Source organism: Piliocolobus tephrosceles, chromosome 17 (genome assembly GCF_002776525.5).
Source record: "Piliocolobus tephrosceles isolate RC106 chromosome 17, ASM277652v3, whole genome shotgun sequence".
Lineage (NCBI taxonomy): Eukaryota > Metazoa > Chordata > Mammalia > Primates > Cercopithecidae > Piliocolobus > Piliocolobus tephrosceles.
Window position 1 is genome coordinate 52,957,045 of NC_045450.1, and position 24,486 is coordinate 52,981,530.

General features: G+C 39.1%; 2 protein-coding genes across 4 annotated transcripts in view; one reads left to right on the forward strand and one right to left on the reverse strand.

Moving 5' to 3' along the window:
• NFATC3 (nuclear factor of activated T cells 3) overlaps nucleotides 1-24,486 on the forward strand; it is a 151,381-nt gene that overhangs the window by 45,852 nt on the left and 81,043 nt on the right. For all 3 annotated transcript variants that reach the window (XM_023210238.1, XM_023210237.1, XM_023210239.3), the window contains exon 3: nucleotides 2,152-2,314. In XM_023210238.1, the coding sequence (XP_023066006.1) occupies nucleotides 2,152-2,314 (163 nt within the window). The remainder of the gene's footprint in view (nucleotides 1-2,151; nucleotides 2,315-24,486) is intronic.
• On the reverse strand, nucleotides 7,585-8,443 carry LOC111541382 (ubiquitin-conjugating enzyme E2 N-like). Its single transcript, XM_023210243.2, has one exon. It carries the CDS (start codon nucleotides 8,405-8,407, stop codon nucleotides 7,949-7,951), a length of 459 nt encoding a protein of 152 aa, XP_023066011.1. The 5' UTR covers nucleotides 8,408-8,443; the 3' UTR covers nucleotides 7,585-7,948.

Consider the following 24,486-nt stretch of genomic DNA (forward strand, 5'->3'; position numbering starts at 1 on the left):
GAACCTATTAATTACATTTACAGAATCAATCTAATCTATAATTGATGAGAAAAAACAACTTTTATGTATTAAATTCCCACATGGAGTTGTATCTGTTAGGATTTTTGTTTTGTTTTTTTGAGACAGCACCTTGTTGCCCAGGCTGGAGTGCAGTGGTGCAATCATAGCTCACTGCAGGTTCGACCTCCCAGGCGCAAGCAGTCCTTATACCTCAGGCTCCTGAGTAGCTGGGACTATAAGCATATACCGCCACACTCAATTATTTGAAAAAAAAAAAAAAAAATTCTTTTTTTTTTTTTTTTGGTAGAGATGGAGTCTTGCTTTGTTGCTCAGGCTGATCTCACTCCTGGCCTCAAGTGATCCTCCTGCCTCAGTTCGCAAAGTGCCAGGATTACAGGCAGGAGCCACTGTGCCCGGCCATGGGTTTTTCTTTTCTTTTCTTTTTTTTGAGACGGAACGTCATTGTTGCCAAGGCTGGAGTGCAGTGGCATGATCTCAGCTCACTGCAACCTCTGCCTTCCAGGTTCAAGCGATTCTCCTGCCTCAGCCTCCTGAGTTGCTGGGATTCCAGGCACCTGCCACCACCCCTGGCTAACTTTTTTTGTATTTTTAGTAGAGACGGGTCCCCTTGTTGGCCAGGCTGGTCTCGAACTCCTGACGTCAGGTGATCTTCCCGCCTCGGCGTCCCAAAGTGCTGGGATTACAGGCGTGAGCCACCGCGCCCGGCCAATGCTTTTTTTGTGTAAATCTTTATTTCTCAATCCTGATCTTTAGAAAAATAGAATTATGGTAATGAAGACAACTTTGAACCCATCCCTTTGCTACTGAAATTTATCTTAATTTTTCTAGTGGTTTGCTTAAGACTGCAAAACAAATACAGAAGTAACAGAGTTGAAGTTGGATTTTTTCAGACTAATAAAAATTAATATCCTTGAATTTCGTAGGAGTAGGACTTAAAGCTAGGCTGAGAATGTGGAAGGAAACAATGAAATAATTTAGAAACTGTACTTGACCTGTAGACATATGAAGTTTTTCTTTTATAATCCATATTTTAATGTTAATATATCAAAATGAACCTTTGGGCCTTTAAGCAATTTAAATCTTATTATTGATAAAGTAAAAAAAAAAAACATTTAGAGATGCTGGAGTGATGGGCTGTTTTCCAACCAAACATGTACCAAAATTAAATTTTTACTTCAAATTGCAGGATATTGCTGAACAGAAGCAATTTTTCAGAGAGACAGGGAAAGGCGCAGTAGGGAGGAAGTAGGGAAAGATAGGGAGGAAGTGCGGGAAATGATAACTTCAATAGGTTGACATCCACAGATATGTACCAGGGAGGGAGAGAGACATCCTGACACGGAGAGAGAGATGTTTGGATATGTGGAGAGATACTGATACACATAAACAGAAATGTGCCTCTTTGTTTAAAAAAGTCGAATTATTATTTTTTGGTTATTTTTGTTAAGTACCTACACATAATTGAGAAAAATTTACAGTTTTATAAATTATTAGAATTTGTCTTTTTCAAAAAAAGTGGGAAACCAAAATGAAGATAAGATAGATTTTAAAATTTTATTTTATTTTATTACTATTATTATTTTTTGAGACAGAGTCTGGCTGTATTGGCCAGGCTGGAGTGCAGTGGTACAATCTTGGCTCATTGCAGCCTCCGTCTCCTGGGCTCAAAGAATTCTCCTGCCTTGGCCTCCCTAGTAGCTGGGATTACAGGCGAGTGCCACCATGCCCAGCTAATTTTTGTAGTTTTAGTAGAGATGGGGTTTCACCATGCTGGCAAGGCTGGTCTCGAACTCCTGATCTCAGGTAATCTGCCTGCCTCAGCTCCCAAAGTGCTGGGATTACAGGCATGAGCCACCACACCTGGCCTTTATTTTTATTTTCTAAAATTTATTTATCTTTAAGCACATATCACCTTTGGGAAATAAAATAGATTTTATTGTAAAGATGAAATAATTATTTATTAAGCACTCACCATAACCAGAATTATAACTTACTGAATGAAGTTTTATTTTGTAATACATTGTTTCAGAGATCAAAGGAAGAAATGTTGGTGCTGGCAAAGAAGCCATTTGAATCATTGCTTGGCAATAATAGCATGGTGACATGCATCTTTGTGTGTTTTGTTTGTAGCACATCTTCATTACCTCCACTAGACTGGCCTTTACCAGCTCATTTTGGACAATGTGAACTGAAAATAGAAGTGCAGCCTAAAACTCATCATCGAGCCCATTATGAAACTGAAGGTAGCCGAGGGGCAGTAAAAGCATCTACTGGGGGACATCCTGTTGTGAAGGTACGAGACTTTGGGGGCTTGTTTTACAGATACCATACAACTAGTGATGATTAGACAAATCTATTTGGTTAGGTACTAGAGAGTACAAAGAGCAGAAACTCAAAACTAGAGAGCCTCTGTTGTTTTGGGGGTTTGTTGATGTGACTATACTTCTGCATTGAGTTATATTTGCTAGGCTAAAAGATGTTCTTTCGTGGACTGACTTTCCTTCTGGGGAGACTCTGGGGAAAGATTACAGTGGCCAAATAGCTGTTTTACTGACAAAAAAAATATGGCCATATTATATTTATGAATAAAATATATGCTCATTTAAAATTTAATACAGGCCGGGTGCGGTGGCTCATGCCTGTATCCCAGCACTTTGGGAGGCCGAGGCAGGTGGATATCGAGCTCAGGAGTTCGAGACCAGCCTGGCCAACACAGTGAAACCCTGTCTCTACTAAAAATACAAAAATTAGCAGGGCGTGTTGGCAGGTGCCTGTAATCCCAGCTACGCGGCAGGCTGAGGCAGGAGAATTGCTTGAACTCAGGAGGCGGAGGTTACAGTAAGCCAAGATAGTGTCACTGTACTGCAGCCTGGGCAACAGAACTAGACTCCGTCTCTAAATAGATAAATAAATAAAATCTAGTACAGAAAAATAGAAAGAATAAAGCAACAAATTACCCAAAATCTAACCCTCTCAGAAATAAGCAATGTTAACATTTGATTAACATTCCAGATATTTCTCTATGTATATATTTAGTGGAAGACTGAATGGATAGCTAGAAAAATGATTGGATTTTTTTAAGGAAGGAGATTACACCTGTAATCCCAGTACTTTGTGAGGCTGAGGCAAGTGGATCGCTTGAGCCCAGGAATTTGAAGCCAGCCTGGACAATGCAGTGAGACCCAGTCTCTACCAAAAAAATACAAAAATTAACTGGGCATGGTGCTTGTATGCCTATAGTCCCAGCCATTCCGGAGGCTAAGATGGGAAGATCAATTGAGCTTGGGAGGTTGAGGCTGTAGTGAGCCATGATCACGCCACTGCACTCCAGCCTGGGCAACAGAACGAGACCCTGTCTCAAAAAAAAAGAATTCCTAAAATATCGTTCTAAGGTCACAAAGAGAGATTAAATACATTGTTGAGAGATTGAAGTTATTGTTTCAGATTTAGATGGCATGGATTGACTTCTACTCTGAAAAGTAAGGTAATTGTCTTTCTTAAACTTCCTTCCCCTTTTCTACTCTTTACCTCCTGAATTTTCTTGCTTATGCTATTTTTCCTTTCAAATTTACTTCCTCCCTAACTTCTCCACCAATTATTTAGCCTTAGTTCTATTTCTAGTTAGATTCAATGCTCACTACTACTACTTTTTTATTTATTTCATTGTTAAGTTTTTTTGTTTTTATGTGAGGAGGGCTTTGGATTCTGTGTTCCATGGGTTCTTTCATGTTTGAAAATGTGTTTTTTGCCTTTATATACTCAAATATAGAAATGACTGTAGATAATAGTCTCTTAGAACTGTGTAGACATTTTTCCGTCTTGTCTTAAAGGTATTGAATACTGTAGTGGAAAAACTAATTACACTGAAGTGATTTTCAACAAATAAAATCTACGAACTATCATCTCTTTTATGAGCTATGCTTTATGATTATTATCTGATCATGTTTTATAGTTCTTTACATATAAAGATTTACATTTTAAATGGGTTTTTTAATGATTTGTATTAAGAAACGCCAGGAAAACAAAACATAAGAATTTTGTCATTTTGTTCATGAGTCGTATTTTGTTGTTAAATGAGCTTATTTCATTTTGATAAAAGAAGCAGATTTGTTGCTTAGTTTTCTGTATCTTTAATTTTCACAGCAATAAACAAAGTATTTACAAGTGTATAAATGAACAAGTCTTTTGGGAGGGTACATGATTTGTTTCCACAGTTTTCCTTTAATGAAAAAACTGATGCATGTGCTGTGGTCAAAAGCAATAAACAGCGTTAAAAAAAGCATTTTAAAAGATTAAAAAAAAAACAAAAACAAAAACTGAGCCAGGAACAATGGTGTGTGCTTGTAGTCCCAGCTACTGGGGAGGCTGAGGCTTAATAATCACTGGAGGCCAAGAGTTCAGGGCTGTGGTGTATGATGACTGTGGCTGGAAATAGCCACTGCACTCCAGCCTGGGCAATATGTCTCTAAAAAACAAAAGCAGAACTGGTGCTGTGGTTCATGCCTGTATTCCAGGTAACATAGTGGACTGGGATGCTGAGGTGAGAGGATTGTTTGAGGCCAGGAGTTTGAGACCAGACTGGACAACAAATAAATGAGTAAAATTACCTGGGCATTGTGGCACACACTTGTAGTTCCAGCTACACCAGAGGCTGAGGCAGTAGGATTGCTGGAGCCGGGAATTTGAGGCTGCTGTGAGCTATGATTGTGCCACTACACTTCAGCCTGGGCAGCAGAGCGACCCTGTTTCTACAGAAAATTTGAAAAATAGCCAAGTGCAATAAGGAGAATGTGCCTGTAGTCCCTGCTCTTTCAGAAGCTGAGGTGGAAGGATCTTTTGAGCCCAGGAATTTGAGGCTGCAATGATCTATGATCACAACACTGCACTCCAGATTGGGTGACAGAGCAAGGTACTTCTCAAAAACAAAGACAAAACAGCTGAGTCTCTCTTTAAGGGGTGACTACAACTCCTGTTATTAGCAGTTTTTATTTTCTTCTTGTAAGTGACTTTTTGTTTTCTAACTTATTGATTGAAGAATTATTTCTTTATACTTGAAATGGTTGACTTAACCAGAGTATGTCTGAATGTTAATAGTTCTTTATCAGTTTTTCCCAGTACTTTTGATGCTCCCTTTCAATCTGAGATTCTTTCTTGCTTCATGCCAGAAAAAAATGTAACATTTCCTTTTCCTTTTATTTTGTTGTTTACTTAAGTGACTCTAATTATTATTCAAATATTGGCTTATCTTAGGTCTTGCTATGTTGCCCAGGCTGTTCTTGAACCCTTGGCCTCAAACGATCCTCCCACCTTGCCCCCCCACCTTTTTTTTTTTTTTTTTTTTTAAGAGATAGGCTCTTGGCTGGAGTTCAGTGTCATGATCTTACTTAACTGCAGCCTCGGACTCCTAGGCTTAGGGCATTCTCCTGCCTCAGCCTCTGGAGTCGCTGGGGCTGCAGGTGCATGCAACTGCATCTGGCTAACTTTTTAATTTTTTTGTGGATATAGAGTGTTGATTTGTTGCCCAGGCTGTTCTCAAAACTCCTGGCTTCAAGTGATCCTCCTGCCTTGGCCTCCCAAAGTACAAGGATTATAGGTGTGGGCTGCCAGGCCTGGCTGATTTCTCTCTTTTCTTGTGGTGGAATAATATTCAATTGTGTATATATACCACATTTTAGAAATCCATTCATCCATTGACAGACACTTAATTTGGTTCCATATCTTGGCCGTTATGAATAATGCTGCAAGAAACAGCATAAATATCTTTTTAACCTACTGATTTCATTTCCTTTGGATATATAATACACCCTGTAGTGGAATTGCTGGATCATATAGTAGTTCTGTTTTTAATTTTTTGTGTAACCTCCATACTGTTTTCTGTAATGGCTGTACTCACTTACATTCCCGTAACAGTGTGCCAGTATTCCCTTTTCTCGTTATCCCCACCAGAATTTTCCTTTTTTTGCATTTTGATAAATAGCCATGCTAACTGGAGTGATATTATGTCTCATTGTGGTTTTGATTTGCATTTCCCTGATGATTAGTGATGTTGAGCATTTTTTCATATACCTATTTGCCATTTGTATATCTCCTTTTGAGAAATGTCGTTTTAGATCCTTTGCCCACTTTTTAGTTAGATTGTTTGGGGTTCCTTGGCTGTTGAGTTGTTTGAGTACCTTGTGCATTCTTAGTATTAGTCCTTTGTTGGATGAATAGTTTGAAGATATTTTCTTCCATTCTACAGGTTATCTCCTCATTCTGTTGATTATTTCCTTTGCTGTACAGAGGCTTTTTAGTTGATAGAAACAGTTTTCTCTGTTTTTGTTGGCTGTGATTTTATAACATTACTCATAAAATCTTTGCTTAGATCAATGTAATGAAGCTTTCCCCCTATGTTTTCTTCTAGTAGTTTTATAGTTTCAGATCTTAAATTTAAGTCTTTAATCCATTTTGTGTTGAGTTTTTTGTATGTTACGAAAGATGGGTGTCTAATTTCATTCTTCTGTGTGTGGATATCCAGTGTTCCCAGCATATTTATTGAAGAGGGTATCCTTTCCCTAGTGTATGTTCTTCTTAGCAGCTTTGTTGAAAAGGAGTTAGCTGTAAATACAGGAATTTATTTCTGTGCTCTCTATTGTGTCACATGGGTCTGTGTGTCTGTTTTTATATCAATATTGTGCTTTTCTGGTTACTGTCATTTTGTAATATATTTTGAGGTCAAGTAGTATAATGCCTTTAATTTTGTTCTTTTTGTTCAGTTAAGCTTTGGCTCTTTGGGGTCTTTGGTGGTTCAATTTAAATTTTAAGATTATTTTTTCTATTTCTGTGAAGAATGTCATTGGTATTTTGACAGAGATTGCATTGAATCCGTAGATTGTTTTTGGTAATATTTATTGATACATTCTTACACACAACAACTTTTTTTGTTTGTTTTTGTTTTTTGAGACAGAGTCTCACTCTGTTACACCAACTGGAGTGCAGTGGTGTGATATTGGCTCACTGTAACCTCTGCCTCCCCGGTTCAGGTGATTCTCCTGCCTTAGCCTCCTGAGTAGCTAGGATTACAGGCACGCACCACCACTCCTGGCTAATTGTTTGTATTTTGGTAGAGACGGGTTTTTACCATGTTGTCCAGGCTGGTCTCGAACTCCTGACCTCAAGTGATCCACCTACCTCAGCCTCCCAGAGTGCTGGGATTAGAGGCCTGAGCCACTGTGCCTGGCCAACAAAACTTTTTTTTTTTTTTTGAGTAACAAAAAATATTTTACTAAAACATAAGATTTACAGAAGTTTGCAAACAAGCCATACAAAATGGTCACAAGCTTTTTTTGAAGGGGGGATCTACACTTGACAGCAATGTTATTAGTGAGGGCTGTGATGTTTGTTTAATGTTCCCATTTTGGTTCAGACAATCAAGCTTGTCCATGTACAGCGTCTAAATAAAGTTAGACTTGGCTAGAGAGCATATTCTAAAGACCTGGTTAGCTGCTTTTAACCAATGCAATTAGATCACCAAAAAAGGGGGAAAGGAGCCCATAAAATTAAAATAAAACTACCTCCCTCCTCAAAAAAATAAAATAAAATAAAGAAAAACACCCACAACCCTGCAGCTAACCTGACAACTACCTTCATTCACAGTGCTTTATACTTAAACCAGGATGGGGGAAATGAATAAAAGCAGGGAGGGGCCACTGCTTTTAAACATTTCACAGCAATCCAGATGATACTTCTAGCCTCTGCTCATGCTTTATGACAGTGAATCAGGACAAGACATAGATTTGCTAATGTGCATTTAATCACCAAAAGACTGAAGATGTCTGGGCTTTTTTATTCTGTAATATTTCTAAGACTGTGTCCATTAAATGCAGACAAAAAGGAGGAAGTCTTGGCAGAACAGGAGAAGTGATGCACACTTGATGATCGGATCAATTTAAATATTATTCATGGCATATAGCCAAGTCCATGCTCTAGCTGTTTCTATGGCTTGGGCTTCATTGGTCTTCCACTGCTCCACTCCATCATTTGCTAATGGATCATCTGGATTGGGAGCACTTAACAAGGCCTGGATTGATAGCAGAACTGTGCGGATCTGCAGTGCTGGGGACCACTTATCTTTCAAAATATCTAAACATATTCTTCCCAACTTGTCTACAATAGGATGATAAATTTTGGTCATGAAACATACTTTAGGGGCTGCCATTGGGTATTCTTCAGGAAGGAATAGCTCAAGTTTAAAAGTCCCTCCCTCAAAGGGGGAATCTTGAGGGCCAGCAGTGACCACATGAAAATAACGGGCGTTGCTCTCATCTGGTTCTGCTTTGATGCCAGGAACTGGTTCTGCCAGCAAACGCTGGGTTTCCTTGATGATCCTGTGGAGCAGGCCGGCCATCTTGTCAGAACCCGAGTTCGGCCTCTGGTCTCGTCTCCAGCTCCGCTTGCCTCACGCCACAAAACTTTTAAAAGACAAAAAGAAACAAGCCAGCAGATACCGAGCACAATCAAGGCACTTTTTGTTTGTTTGTTTTTTTTAAGTAGAGACAAGGTCTCACTGTATTGCCCGGTTTGGTCTTGAACTCTTAGGGTCAAGCATTCCTCTTGCCTCAGTCTTCCAAAGTGCTGGGATTGCAGGTGTGGGCCACTGCACCTGACCTAAACATACCACTCTTATGTGTGAGGCTCAGACCAGTCTGGAATAACTGATGCCTTTCTCTCTCTCTTTCTGAGAATTTAAAATCCTCAGAATAGTGGAGAAATCTACTAACTCTTCTCAGTTGCTGGAGAAGAACCACCTCTGTAATGGGAAAAAATGTGGTCTCATAAGGTGGGCATATACTGGTATAGTGTTCCACACATTGCACATCTCTGCAAATATGTTGGAGTATATAGAATCAGGTATCAGTTCCACTTTCCCTTTTTTTTATTTTTATTTTTTTTGAGACGGAGTCTCGCTCTGTCGCCCGGGCTGGAGTGCAGTGGCCAGATCTCAGCTCACTGCAAGCTCCACCTCCCGGGTTCCCGCCATTCTCCTGCCTCAGCCTCCCCAGTAGCTGGGACTACAGGCGCCTGCCACCTTGCCCGGCTAGTTTTTTGTATTTTTAGTAGAGACGGGGTTTCACTGTATTAGCCAGGATGGTCTCGATCTCCTGACCTCATGATCCGCCCGTCTCGGCCTCCCAAAGTGCTGGGATGACAGGCTTGAGCCACCGCGCCCGGCCCACTTTCCCTTTTAAATGACCTGCTATCATGTGTACTGCTTATTTTTCCCTCGATATTAGAAAAATAACTTAGATAGTAAAATGAAGTAGTATCGCAATCTTCCCCCAATAACTAACAAAATAAACAAAACGTATGTGTGTGTAGGATGTGAGGAAACAGCCAAAAAATCTATTGGTAACACCCAAACAAGCAAAGAAGAACACAAACTTTGATGTATAAACTTCAAAGAGTGGTGATAGAGGATGGAGGGTGGGGTAAGGTGAGGAATGTGTAATAGGAGAGATTCTGGTGTAGTATATAGCAGAGCTGCTAACCCACACATACTTTCATCCATCAGGAAGAGTAGTAAGTCAAGGAAAAACCCTCTAGAATAAAAGAATAAAAGATCCTTTACACTGCTAGTGGGAATGTAAACTAATATAGCCATGATGGAAAACAGTCTAAAGGTTGCTCAAAAAATTTAAAAATGGAACTACCGTACGATCCAGCAATTCTTCTGTTGGGAATTCATCCACAGAAGAGGAAATCAGTATATTGAAGAGATCACAGTAGCCAAGATACGGAATCAACCTAACTGTCCATCAACTGATGAATGAATAAAGAAAATGTGACAGATATGCACAATACAATACTATTCAGGCATAAAAAAAGAATGAAATCCTGTCATTTGTGGCAACATGGATGAACCTGGAGGAAATTATATTAAATGAAATAAGTCAGACACAGAACGATAAATACGGCATGTTCTCACTTATATGAAGGGGCTAAAAAATTTCAGCTCACAGAAATAGAATTTTGGTTATTAGAGGCTGAGAAAGGATTGCAGGAGGTAAGAATGGGGAGAAGTTGGTCAGTGGAAACAAAATTACAGCTAGAGGGGAAGAATAAGTCTTGTGTTATATAGCATTGTGGGGTGAATATAGTTAACAAAAATTTATTGTGGCGGAGCGCAGTGGCTCACACCTGTAATCCCAGCACTTTGGGAGGCTGAGTCGGGTAGATCCATTGAGGTCAGGAGTTCGAGACCAGCCTGGCCAACATGGTGAAACCCTGTCTCTCTTAAAAATACAAAAATTAGCTGGACATGGTGGCACATGCCTGTAATCTCAGCTACTCAGTAGGCTGAGGCAGCAGAATCGCATGAACCTGGGAGGCGGAGGTTGCAGTTAGCTGAGATTGCACCACTGCACTCCAGCCTGGGCAACACAGTAAGACTCTGTCTAAAAAAAAATTTATTGTGTATGTTCACAAAGCTAGAAAGGATTTTGAATGTTTTTAACACACTTGATAAATGTTTGAAGTGATATCTTAGTCAGCCTGATTTATCACATTATATACATATATCAAAATATCATTATTTACTGTACAAATATGTATAATTATTACACGTCAACTAAAAAGAGGAACAGATAATCAAGTATACAAACCTTAAGTTGTACAACACAACGAATATTTAACGCACAAGTATAAATACTCAAAAAACCACACAAGTTAGCATATAGAACATTTTAAGCACTTCATGAGTTTCCCTTGTGTCCCTTCCCAGTTTATACCCCCAACCAAAGATAATCATGCTTCTCAACTCTTATCACCATATATTAGTTTTCTTATTTTTGTATTTTATATACATGGAGGTGCTGTTTTATATCTAACATCATGTATTCAACATTATGATTGTGGGATTCATCAAATTTTTGTTGTTTTTTTTTCATTGCTTCATGTTAGTCTCATGTATGAATTTGCAGGTGTTTCTTTGTTTTCTTTTCATAGACATTTGATTTGTGTGGAGTGTTGGACAATTATGAATAAAGTTGCTTTGTGCCTTTTTTAAAAAAACAAAAAACAAACAAAAAAAAACCATGACTTTCGATGGACAAAGCATTCACTTACTTGGGAATATGTCCGGGAGTGTAGTTACTGATATTCCAAAGTGGCTGTACCAATTTATACTCCCAGTTAGCCATGTATAAAGTTCTTGTTCCTCCACATCCTCACCAATAGTAACACTTCTTAGTCTTTTAATTTTAACCATTATTGTAAAGATATAATGGTATCTGGCTGTGGTTTTAATTTGTAATTTCTTGATGACCAATGATTTTGAACATCTTATGTTATTTGTTGGACATTTGGATATCTTTCATGAAGTGTTTGTTCACATCTTTTGACCTTTTTGTAATAGTGGCACAATCATGACCCATTGCAACCTCAAACTCATGGGCTCAAGCGGTCTTCCCACCTTGGCCTCCCAAGTAGCTGGGACTACAGGCATGTACCACCACATTTGGCTAATTTTTTAAATCTTTCTTGTAGACAGGGCCTCACTATGTTGCCCAGGCCCAGTGTCTGCCACTTGCTTGTTTTCTTGTCTGAAACTCTTGGCCTCAAGTGATTGATCCTCCCACCACAGCCTCCCAAAGTGCTGGAATTACAGACATGAGCCACTGTGTCCAGCCAGCTCATCTTCGAATAATACCGGTTTTACTTCTTCCTTCTTAATTTTTATTTTATTTTATTTTTTTGAGACGGAGTCTCGCTCTGTTGCCCAGGCTGGAGTGCAGTGGCGCGATCTCCACTCACTGCAAGCTCCGCCTCCCGGGTTCACGCCATTCTCCTGTCTCAGCCTCCGAGTAGCTGGGACTACAGGCACCAGCCACCGCGCCTGGCTAATTTTGTTTTTGTATTTTTTTTTGGTAGAGACGGGGTTTCACCGTGTTAGCGAGCATGGTCTCGATCTCCTGACCTCGTGATCCGCCCGTCTCGGCCTCCCAAAGTGCTAGGATTATAGACGTGAGCCACTGCGCCTGGCCCCTTCTTAATTTTTATACTTTCCCCCCCTTTTTCTTGCTTTATTGTATTGACTAGGACCTCTGATACATTGTTGATTAGAGGTGGTGATGGAGGACATCCTTGTCTATTTACCAAACTCAGGGCAAAAAAGGATTCATAATTGTGCCATTAAGTAATTTGCCAGGGTTTTGTTTGGTTGGTTGTTTTGGGTTTTTTTTTGGGAAGGGGGAATACCTTTTATCAGACTAAGGATATTCTTTTCTAATTTGTTGGGAGGTTTCTATTTTTGCTTTTTGAATTTATGAATAGGTGTTGAGTGTTGTCAACTGCTTTTCTTGCAGACTTGTTTTCTATTTTAAGGACACAAGAAGCGAACCATGCAGCCAGTGTCTGCCGCTTGCTTGTTTTCTGTAATGTGGTAACTTAATATTAAAGTAAAATAGAGATAATGTTCTTGTATTATTAAATTGGACTGATACAGTTTCATTTCTTTTTATAATTTATGGTTAGGAACTGTAGAATTATGTATCACTGTTAAGAATCTCCCTCCAAGTTCCCATTTTTTTGGGTTTTATATATCCACAATGTCTTTGTGTTGGTGGCGGGGGACTTCACAGTGCCTTCAGAGTACGCAAGTGAGAAACAGATGCAATTGAATCTCAAATGAAGCTGAATTGTGTACTTGTTGCTGGGAAACTAATCTTTAATAAATTTTAAAAGTCTTTAATGAATATTTAATCAGATTATTTTACTTTTCAGTTCTTATTCTAAATATGGGAGAATTGTCTGTTTAATTAAAGCCAATAATTTTTATTGGAATTACCTGGTGAAAATGCACATTTTCAGTTATTAGAATTGGAAGAGACTTTTGTAGGTCTTAATTTTCTGAGTTTTGTTTTAGATGATTTAACGTAGATTATCTATATGTTTTAAAATAATGTTTGGTAAAACGAAAATTAGTTTAGGCTGGGTGCAGTGGCTCACGCCTTTAATCCCAGCACTTTGGGAGGCCGAGGCAGGTAGATCACCGAGGTCAGGAGTTCGAGAGCAGCCTGGGCAACACCATGAAACCCCACTCTACTAAAAATACAAAAATTAGCCAGGCATGGTGGTGCATTCCTGTAATCCCAGCTACTCAGGAGGCTGAGGCGAGAGTATCACTTGAACTCGGGAGGCAGAGGTTGCAGTGAGCCGAGATCGCGCCATTGCACTCCAGCCTGGGCAACAAGAGTGAAACACTCCATCTTAAAAAATAAAAAATAAAAATAGTTTGAAAGAATTTGCTTTACTGTGAACATTTGTCTAAAAAGCGCTTGAAGACAAAATGCTACTGAAATTACTAATTTCAATGACATTTTGTAGGTTCGTGCTGCTATTAATTGCAATAGTTTACTTTTTGTAGTATTTTATAGTTTACAAAATGTTTTCCCAGAGTTTATCTTTTCTTTTTCTTTTTTCTTTTATGAGACAGTGTCTCACTCTGTTGCCCAGGCTGGAGTGCAGTAGTGCAATGTCAGCTCACTGCAGCCTACGCTTCCTGGGCTCAAGCAATCCTGTCTGCCTCAACTTCTCCCATGGCTGGGACTACAGGGACATACCACCACGCCTGGCTAATTTTTGTATTTTTGTGGAGGTAAGATTTTGCCATGTTGGGCAGGCTGGTCTCGAACTCCTAGGCTCAAGTGATCCACCTGCCTTGGCTTCTCAAAGTGCTAGGATTATAAGCTTGAGCCACCATGCCTGGCCTCAGAGTTTACATATTTAATCTTTGCAAAAGTTCTTTGAAAAGGGCAAATCAATTACAGTCATATGCCACTTAACACCCGGGATATGTTCTGAGAAATGCATCATTGAGTGATTTCCTCGTTTTATGAACACGAGAGAGTGTACTTATACAAACCTAGATGGTATACCCTAACATATGGTATAACCAGTCACATTGGCACCAGGCTTGCAGTCCCAGCTACTTGGGAGGGTGAGTCAGGAGGATTGCTTGAGCCCATGAGTTAGAGTCTAGCCTGGGCAACATGTTGAGAGCTTCTCTCTTAAACAACAACAACAAAGATTTACTTAAGAAAATATGGTATAAAATATTAAAAATGGTATACCTCAATAGAGCACTTACAATTAGTGGAGCTTATAGGACTGGAAGTTGCTCTGGGTGAATGAATGTGAAGGCCTGGGACATTACTGTACACTACTGTAGACTTTCTAAGCACAGTACCCTTAGACTATACTACATTTATAAAAAATTTTTTCTTTAATAATCTTTTTCGCTTTATAAGTTGTGAATTAAAAAGAAGTCTTTTGTAGTAACACTTAGATTAAAACACAGACACATTGTACAGCTGTACAAAGATATTTTATTTCTTTATATCCTTATTCCATGAACTTTTTTCTATGTTCAAATTTTTTATTTTTATTTTGTTTTTTTACTTTTAAAACTTTTTTGTTTAAAATGCTGACACCAACGCACACATTAGCCTAGGCCTTCGCAGGGTCAGGAACATCAAGCTGTCACTAGGCAACAGGACTTTTTCAATTCCGTTACTACCTACGGGACCACCATTGTATACGGTCTGTCATTTACTGAACCACTGTTATGTAGCTCATGACTGTACATTTTAGGTGATCTGAGGATATGTATGTTGTAATTGGCAGAGAGATCTTAAGCCCGGGTCTTTTGACTGTCGTTTCTCTTTCTGTTTTACCATATTACTTCTTACACTGTAGTTATCTCATAATTTCTTAGTATGTTTCATTTTCTAAAGCACTTTCACATTATCTCATTTAATTCTCCAAATAAACTATTTTAGAAAGCCTGGTCTTTGACTTAAAGTCAGGTACTCTTTCTCTTACTTTAAAAAAAAATTTTTTTTTCTTTGAGACGGAGTCTTGTGCTGTTGCCCAGGCTAGAATACAGTGGCCCATATCTCAGTTCACTGCAACCCCTGCCTCCCGGGTTCAAGTGATTCTCCTGCCTCAACCTCCCAAGTAGCTGGGATTACAGGCACCCACCAACACACCCACCCAGTTAATTTTTGTATTTTTAGTAGAGACGGGATTCCATCATGTTGGCTAGGCTAGTCTCGAACTCCTGACCTCAAGTGATGCACCGCCTCAGCCTCCCCAAATGCTAGGATTACAGGTGTAAGCTACCGTGCCTGGGCCCTGATAAAAATCTTAATGCTTGTTTACTATTATTATAGTTCAAGCTCTCCTTCCTTGGATTAATCATGGTAGCCTAACTACTATAACTAATAATCCCCAATTCTCAGTGGTTTAAGACCAAAAAAAAAAAGTTTATTTTGCATTTCCTTTCAAATTGTTACTCAGAAATCCAAGATATGTTCATCTTTTGATGCCATCTTTAATGCACAGCTTCTACTGTCCCTGGGAAAGAAGAAGGTGTACGGAAAGCATTCAAGATATTTAACTACACTAACCTGGAAATTACTGTCAATTATCACCACTTACAATTTTTTGGCTAGAAGTAGTCACATGGCCCTGCTTACATGCAGAAGTACTGGGAAAAGTAGTCCTTGGCTGGGCAGCCTTTCCTCAGCAAAACTCTGTATTCTGTAGTATAATATAGAACTCTATACTTAAATCTTTGGTGGTTAGCTTGCCTTCTATGCCACATGCTCCACACAGGAATAAATCATGGCTAAGTCACTAATACGGGCTCTAGAGCCAGATTGTTTCGGTTGAATCCCGGATTTTACTATATCCTTGGCCAAGTAACTTAACCTTTCTTTCTAGACCTTTTATTTAGTCGTTCATCGCTTAATTTATTCACTTATCTATCCATTTACTCACTCAATATGTATTTTTTGATTGCTCACTACATTATAGACAATATTGTAGGTGCTAGGGATGCAGAGATGAACAAGACAGACAAAACTCCTGTCTTCAAGGGCCTTTCTCACTTTATATACTGAGAGAGACTGAGTAAGTAAATAAACAAACAAAACATTAGAATATAGTAAGTGCTATATTGCAAATCAGTATGTATTGTGGTAGAGGTTAATTGTGAAGAGTTTACCTTGGGATTTTTTTCTTTATAAAATGAGGATAGTATATAATAATATAATCTACCTAAGAGCTGTTGTGAGGAGTAAATGAAACATTGTAAGGAACATGGCATGGTACCTTGCACATTGTAAATGCTCAGTAAAAGTTAGCTAGTATTATTACTTAGGTTTCTTGGAACAGTTTGACCAACACTTCAACACTGATGAAGAGTATGTAGCAGAATAAGCTATCTACATTGGCATCCTAGAATTAAGCTAGGTTTGTTACTGACATTTTAAGGAGTTGTGAATTAATGGGCTAGTGATATGTGAAAATGGAAAGTAGAAGGGTACTTAAACATCAGGTATGATGATCTTCCTGTTATTCTGCAAAGGACAATTTCAAGAGAGCTAAGAAATTTCTGAAATACATATTTTTGAAATTATGAAGGAATGCAAGCTGTGGTGCTGTTGGAAAATACCACCTACCTTGTAGCCAACTGACAAATTAGCTTTTTCTTTTCTTCCAAATAAGTTATCTGATTCCTTAATATGGTCACCAAATAATACATTCAAAGCAATTTGCTAATGTAGCTGGGGATTCACTGAGGGAAATCAGACATGTTGCCTACTCCCATGAATTTTATTGTCCATTGAGACTTGCAAATAAGATAGTACCAATAAAGTATGATAAACGTTTAATGGAGGAAATTCAGATCTTTGTGAGAGCAAATAGAGACCTAAAATTTGACGGAGTTGAATCAGGTGCTTATTTTTTCTTTCCACAAGAAAGAAAAGGGATTTTTATTTTTAAATTATTATTATTATTATTATTATTTGAGACAGAGTCTCGCTGTGTCACCCAGGCTGGAGTACATGGTACAATCTTGGGTCACTGCAACCTCTGCCTCCCAGATTTAAGCGATTGTCATGCCTCAGCCTCCCAAGTAGTTGGGACTACAAGGCGCATGCCACCATGCCCAGCTAGTTTTTTTGTATTTTTAGTAGAGACAGGGTTTCACCATGTTGGTCTGGGTGGTCTCAGAACTCCTGGCCTCAGGTGATCCGCCCACGTTGGGATTACTGGTGTGAGCCACTGCGCCTGGCCAGAAAGGGGACTTCTTATTTGAAGATAGTGTCTAGCTAATTAATCTAGCTAAAGCAGACATCTAGCGAAAAGGTAGATACTAAGGAGGGAAAAATATTAGGTAGAGGGAAGGGTTTAGAGCTGCACTGTCCAAAAGTAGAATCCAGAAGCCACTAGCTACACGTGGCTATTTCAGTTTAAATTAAGTGAAATTAAAAATTCAGTTATTCAGTTGCATTGACAACATTCCAAGGCTTAGTAGCCACATGTGGATACTGACTACATTTTCTTTTCAACAGATGATGCCAGAGCAACTGGATATCTATAGGTAAGAAAATAAGCCTTGACCTAAGCCTTATATCTTATAAAATTAATACAAAATGGTCATGGATGTAAAGAAAAAATTGGATATAGAGTATTTTACCCAAAAGCCTATTGAAATTTTAAAAAAGGAGTATTTTAGTGACTGCAGAAAGTTATCTTGGACAGTGCTGGTTTAGAAGCCTATAAAACAGAGAGACTATAGTATATTAATGAGTTGTTTGTGTATTTTTTTCAGTAGCTTTTGGGGTATAAGTGGTTTTTTTTTAAGTGGATGAATTGTGTAGTGGTGAAGTCTGAGATTTCAGTGCACCTCTTACCCAAGTAGTGTACATTGTACCCAATACGTAGTTTTCTGTCCCTCACCCGCTCCTACCCTTTTCTGAGTCTACAATATCCATTATACCACTCTATGCTTTTGTGTACCCATAGCTTTGCTCTTGCCTATAAGTGAAAACATACTGAATTTCCAATGCTATTTGGTTTTCCATTCCTGAGTTACTTCACTTTGAATAATTGCCTTCAGCACCATCCAAGTTGCTGCAAAAGACATTATCTCATTCTTTTTATGGCTGAGTAGTATTCCATGGTGTAGACATACCACATTTTCTTCATCTACTCAGTGGTTGATGGGAGTTTAGGTTGGTTCCATATCTTTGCAGTTGTTAATTGTGCTGTGAATGTATGTGTGCAGGTGTCTTTTTGATATAATGACTTCTTTTCCTTTGTATAGATACCCAGTACTGGGATTGTCAGATTGAGTGGTAGATCTACTTTTAGTTTTTTGAGAAATCTCCATACTGTTTTCCATAATGGTTGTATTAATTTATAATTTACATTCCACCAGCAGCGTACAAGTGTTCCCTTTTCATCACATCGATGCCAACATCTATTGTTTTCTTGACTTTTTAATAATGGCCATTCTGGCTGGAGGAAGGTGGTATCTCGTTGTGGTTTCAATTTGCGTTTACCTGATTGTTAGTGATGTTGAGCTTTTTTTTATACGTTTGTGGGCCATTTGTGTTTCTTCTTTTGAGAAGTGTCTGTTCATGTCATTTGCCTACTTTTTGATGGGATTTTTTTTTTTTTTTTTTCCTGCTGATTTGAGTTCCTTGTAGATTCTGGGTATTAGTCCTTTGTTGGATGTATAGTTTGCTGATATTTTCTCTGATTCTGTGACTTGTCTGTTGCAATAATTATTTCTTTTGCAATGCAGAAGCTTTTTAGTTTAATTAGGCCCCATTTATTTATTTTTGGTTTTGTTACATTTGTTTTTGGGGTCTTAATCATAAATTCATTGCCTAGAGTAATGTCCAGTTTTTCCTAGGTTTTGCTCTAGAATTTTTATGGTTTCATGTCTTTTAAGTGTTTAATCCATCTTGACTTGATTTTTATATGTGGTGAGAGATAGGGATCCAGTTTCATTCTTCTACATGTGGCTGTCCTGTTTTCCCAGCAGCATTTATTGAATAGGGTATAATATTTTCAATTTATGTTTTTGTATGCTTTGTCAAAGATCAGTTGGTTGTAAGTAGTTGGCTTTATTCCTAGGTTCTCTATTCTGTTTTATTAATCTGCATATCTACTTTTATACCACTACCATGCTGTTTTGGTTACTATAGCCTTGTATAATTTAAAGTCAGGTAATGTGAGGCTTCCAGATTTGTTTTTTTTTTTTTTTTTTGCTTAGGATTGCTTTGGCTATGCAGAATCTTTTTTGGTTCCATATGAATTTTAGGACTTTTTTTTTCTAATTCTGTGAAAGATGATGTCGGCATTTTGATAGGAATTACATTGAATCTGTAGATTGCCTCGCGTAGTGTGGTCATTTTCACAATACTGTGAGCATGGGATGTTTCCTTTTGTTTGTGTCATCTATGATTTTTTTCAGCAGTGTTTGGTAGTTCTCCTTGTAAAGATCTTTCACCTACTTGTGTAAGTACACTCCTAGGTATTTTATTATTTTTGTTGTAGCTGTTGTAAAAGGGATTGAGTTCTTGATTTGATTATTAGCTTGGTGGTTGTTGGTGGAGGTGTGTAGCAGTGCTACCGATTTGTGTACATTGCTTTTGTAACCTGAGGCTACTGATTCATTTATCAAATCTAGGAGTCGGCCTGGCATGATGGCTCATGCCTGTAATCCCAACACTGGGAGGCAAGGTGGGCGGATCACTTGAGGTCAGGAGGAGTTAAGAGACCAGCCTGGCCAACATGGTAAAACCCTGTCTCTACTAAAAATACAAAAATTAGCTGGACGTGGTGGTGGGTGCCTGTAATCCCAGCTACTTGGGAGGCTGAGGCATGAGAATCACTTGAACCTGGAAGGCAGAGGTTGCAGTGAGCTGACATCATGCCTCTGCATTTCAGCCTGGGTGACAGAGTGAGACTTTGTCTCCAGGAAAGAAAAAAAAAAAAAATCTAGGAGTCTTTTGGGTAAGTCTTTAGGGTTTCCTAGGTATATGGTCATATCTTTGGCAAATAGAGATAGTTTGACTTCTTGTTTTCCAACTTAAATGCCCTGTATTTCCTTCTCTTGCCTGATTGTTCTGGCTAGGTTTTCCTGTATTAATAAATCACAAGAAATATATAGTAGCTGCATGAAGTGGCTTGCACCTGTAATCCCAGCACCTTGGGGGTGCCAAGGAGGGAGGATCGCTTGAGGCCAGGAGTTGGAGACCAGCCTGAGCAATAGTGTGAGAACCTGTCTCTGCCAAAAAATAAAAATAAACAATTTAACCAGGCGTGGTGGTACCCAGCTGGAGTCTCAGCTATTTGGGAAGATTGCTTGATCCCAGGAGGTTGAGGCTGCAGTGAGTTATGCACTGTAGCCTGGGAAACAGAGAAAGACCTTGCTTTAGGGGGGGAAAAAAAAAAGCTATATAGTTATAAAATTTGGTTTTATTTATCTAAAAAAAATTAGCATTGTAGGAATTACTTGAGGTATGTTACTGTTTTTCAAAATGTGAAAATCAGTTGGAATTGTCAATTTTTAATTTAAAATAGGTAATAGTAACTCTATGTAACATACTGTTTATAGACAAAGATGAGTATTCTTTAAGAGGTTTTACATTGTCTGTTTAGTAATAGTGCTAGAGCAGTTGGACACTCATAAGGCAAAAGAATAAACCTTAACCCAAACCTCACATCTTTCACAAAAATTAATTCAAAATGGGTTGTGAATTTAGTTATAAAACATAGGTCAGGCGCGGTGGCTCACACCTGTGACCCTAGCATTCTGGGAGACTGAGGCGGACAGATGACCTGAGGTCAGGAATTCAAGGCCAACCTGGCCAACATAATGAAGCCCCATCTCTACTAAAAAATACGAAAATTAGCTGGGCATGGTGGTGCTCACCTCTAGATCCAGCTAGTCTGGAGGCTGAGACGGGAGAATTGCTTGAATCTGGGAGGTGGAGGCTGCAGTAAGTTGCTATCATGCCCCTGCACTGCATCCTGGGCAACAGAGTGAGATTCCATCTCAAAAAATAAAATAACATAAAAAAAAAGCATAAAAGTATAAAACTTTTAGAAGAAACAGGAGATCTTTAAGATCTCAGGCTAAGCAAAGATCTCTAGGAGATAATACCAAAAGCATCGTACCTAAAATAAAAAAGTTGATAAATTGGATTTCATCTAAATTAAAAACTTTAACTCTGTGAAAGACACTTTTATTAAAAGGATGAAAAGATAAGCTACTGACAGGGAGAAAACATGTGCAAAGCATATATCTGTCAAAGATCTTGTATCTAGAATGTATAAAGAACTCTCGAAACTCAACAATAAAAAACAATTCAGTTAGAAAATATGCCAAAGATATGAACAGACATTTCACCAAAAAAGAGAGAAGATGGCAAATAGGCATGTGAAAAGATGTCTCACATCACCAGCCATTAGGGAAATGCAAATTAAAACCACAATGAGTTATCATTACATACCTATTAGAACAGCTAAAATAAAAATAGAATACTAAATATTGTCAAGGATGCACAGAAACTGTATGCTTCATAAACTGCTAGTGAGAGTTAAAATGATACAGCCACTCTGAAATACAGTTTGTTAGGTTCTTTAAAAACTAAGCTTCCCATATGCCCCTGAGCTCAAGTGATCTGCCCATCTTGCCCTCCTAAAGTGCTGGAATTACAGGCGTGAGCCACTGCGCCTAGTCTCAACTTTTTTTTTTTTTTTTTTTTTTTATTTTTTTAGATCGAGTCTCGCTCTGTCACCTAGCCTGGAGTACAGTGACTCCATCTCAGCTCACTGCAGCCTCCGCCTCCCGGGTTCAAGAGATTCTCCTGCCTCAGTCTCACAAGTAGCTGGGATTACAGGTGCCCACCACCATGCCCAGCTAATTTTTGCATTTTTAATTGAAACGGGGTTTCACCTTGTTGGCCAGGCTGGTCTGGAACTCTTTTTTATTTTTTTGAGACAAAGTCTGGCTCTGTCGCCCAGGCTGGAGTGCAGTGGCCGGATCTCAGCTCATTGCAAGCTCCGCCTCCTGGGTTTATGCCATTTTCCTGCCTCAGCCTCCCGAGTAGCTGGGACTACAGGCGCCCACCACCTCGCCCGGCTAGTTTTTTGTATTTTTTTTTTTTTTTTAGTAGAGACGGGGTTTCACCGAGTTAGCCAGGATGGTCTCGATCTCCAGACCTTGTGATCCGCCCGTCTCGGCCTCCCAAAGTGCTGGGATTACAGGCTTGAGCCACCGCGCCCGGCCTGGTCTGGAACTCTTGATCTCAGGTGATCCGCCCGCCTCGGCCTCCCAAAGTGCTGGGATTACAGGCATGAGCCACCACACCTGGCTGCCTCAACTTGATTTTTAAAAAATTTTTTGTAGAGATGGCAGTCTCATTTTGTTGCCCAGGCTGGTCTACAACTCCTAGCCTCAAGTGATCCTCCCACCTTGGCCTCCCTGCCCTGGGATCACAGGCTTGACCCACTGTGCCTGGCCTAACAACTTTTCTTTCTCTCTCTCTCTCTCCTTCTTTTTTTTTTTTTTTTTTTCTTTTGTGACGGGGTCTGGCCCTGCAGATTGCAGATCACTCAGGCTGGAGTGCAGTGATGCGATCTCAGCTCACTGCAACCTCAGACTCCCGGGCCCAAGCCGTTCTCACATCTCAGTCTTCCTAGTAGTTGGGACTACAGGTGTGCGCCACCATGCCCAGCTATTTTTTTGTTTTTTGTACAGATGGCATTTCACCATCTTGTCCAGGCAGGCTGGTTTTGAACTCCTGAGCTCAAGCTATTCATCCACTTCAGCCTCCCAAAGTGCTGGGATTACAGGCGTGAGTCTCCATGCCCTGCCACACTTTATTTTTAATAGCCCAAGGTTAGAAACAAACCAAATACATGAATAAACTGTGGTGTATCCATACAACGTACTGCCACTCCGCAATATAAAAGAATAAACTATTGATACATGCAGCAACTTGTACAGTTCTCTATGGAATTATGCTGAGTGGAAAAAAGTAAATATATGATTCTATTTATATAATATTTTCAAAATGACAGAACTGTAGAGATGGAGAATAGATTGGTGCCAGGAAACAGGGTCAGGTTGAGGGGTGCAAATATGAAGGGGTGACCCAAGAGAATTTCTTCATATCTTGACTGTGGTAGTAGTTACTTGAATCTATATATGGGATAAAATTGCATGAAACTATACACACATACAAATGAATGCATGTAGAACAATGGCAACTGAATAAGATCTGTAGTCTAGTTGGCAGTATTATACCAGTGTCAATGTCCTGGTTTTCATATTGTGCTAACTACAGTTCAGTATTGTGGGTCTGGGTCTATGTACTGTATTATAGTTGGGGGAAGCCAGGTGCAGGATACATGGGGCTGTAGTATCCCTTGTCTGCTTGGGGCCAGAAGTCAGAAGTGTCTTAGATTTTGGATTTTTTCAAATTTTGGAATATTTCCAGAATACATACTGGTTGAGCATCCCTGTTTCAAAAATTTGAATTCCAATATGTTACAGTGAGCATTTACTTTGAATGTCATATCAGTGCTCAGAAAGTTTTAAATTTTGTAACATTTTGGATTTTCAGATTAGGGATATTCAACCTGTAGTACATATACATACTATTTTTGCAACTTCCTATGAGTCTAATTATTTAAGAATAAAAGTTTTAGCCAGGTGTGGTGGTGTGATTCTGTAATTCCAGTTACTTGGGAGACTGAGGCAAGAGGATCAATATTTGAGCCCAGGAATTCAAGACCAGCCTGGGCAACATAGCAAGACCTTGTCTCCCAAAAGAAAAAAAAGTAGGGGGGTTAAAAAGCTTATATATTAAACAGTGATAAATTTTATTAAGGTATACATATTTTTAATCTTATCCCAAAAGTTACTGAAACTTGAAAAATGAAGTTTGTATTATTTTTTCATTTTTATGTGTACTTTCGTTTTAAGCAATTTATATTATAGAAATTTAATTTTGTATTCTTAGTGTTTCTACAATGTGTTGTCATGGGTCTAATATATTTAGAGCCCATCCCCCCAACTAATTAGCAGAACTGATAATAGAACTGCTCTTATTGAAGTTGCTGTAGTCTGTCCTGTAGTGACCTTCAGGCTTTAACCCTCCAGCTTTAGTTAAATTAAGCAGGCACAGACCTTTGCTATGGAAACGATACAGAAGCATAACAAACAACTTGGCTTACTTTCTTCTGCGAAGCAGAGGGTGGACTGAAGAGAATATTGATACTGGTGAAAGTTTTTAGAGACTAGTGTTAACAGTAGTAGTTATTTATTGCCTACAACATAAATGCTTCTCTGGAAATCAGATGGGATAATAGTCTGATTAGTTTATTTGATCTTCCTTTAAAAATCTCTCAGAGAGAAAGGCATAGCCCTATTTTTCTTTTTCTTTTCCTTTTTTTTTTTTTTTTTTTTGGGTTGGGGTCTCGCTGTGTTGCCCAGGCTAGAGCGCAGTGGCACGATCTCAGCTCACTGCCAGCTCCATCTTCCGGGTTCAGGCTATTCTCCTGCATCAGCCTCCCGAGTAGCTGGGACTACAGGCACCCGCCACCACGCCTGGC

Coding starts and splice junctions, on each gene's coding strand:
- LOC111541382 (XM_023210243.2), bottom strand. CDS start 8,407: ATGGCCGGCCTGCTCCACAGGATCATCAAGGAAACCCAGCGTTTGCTG.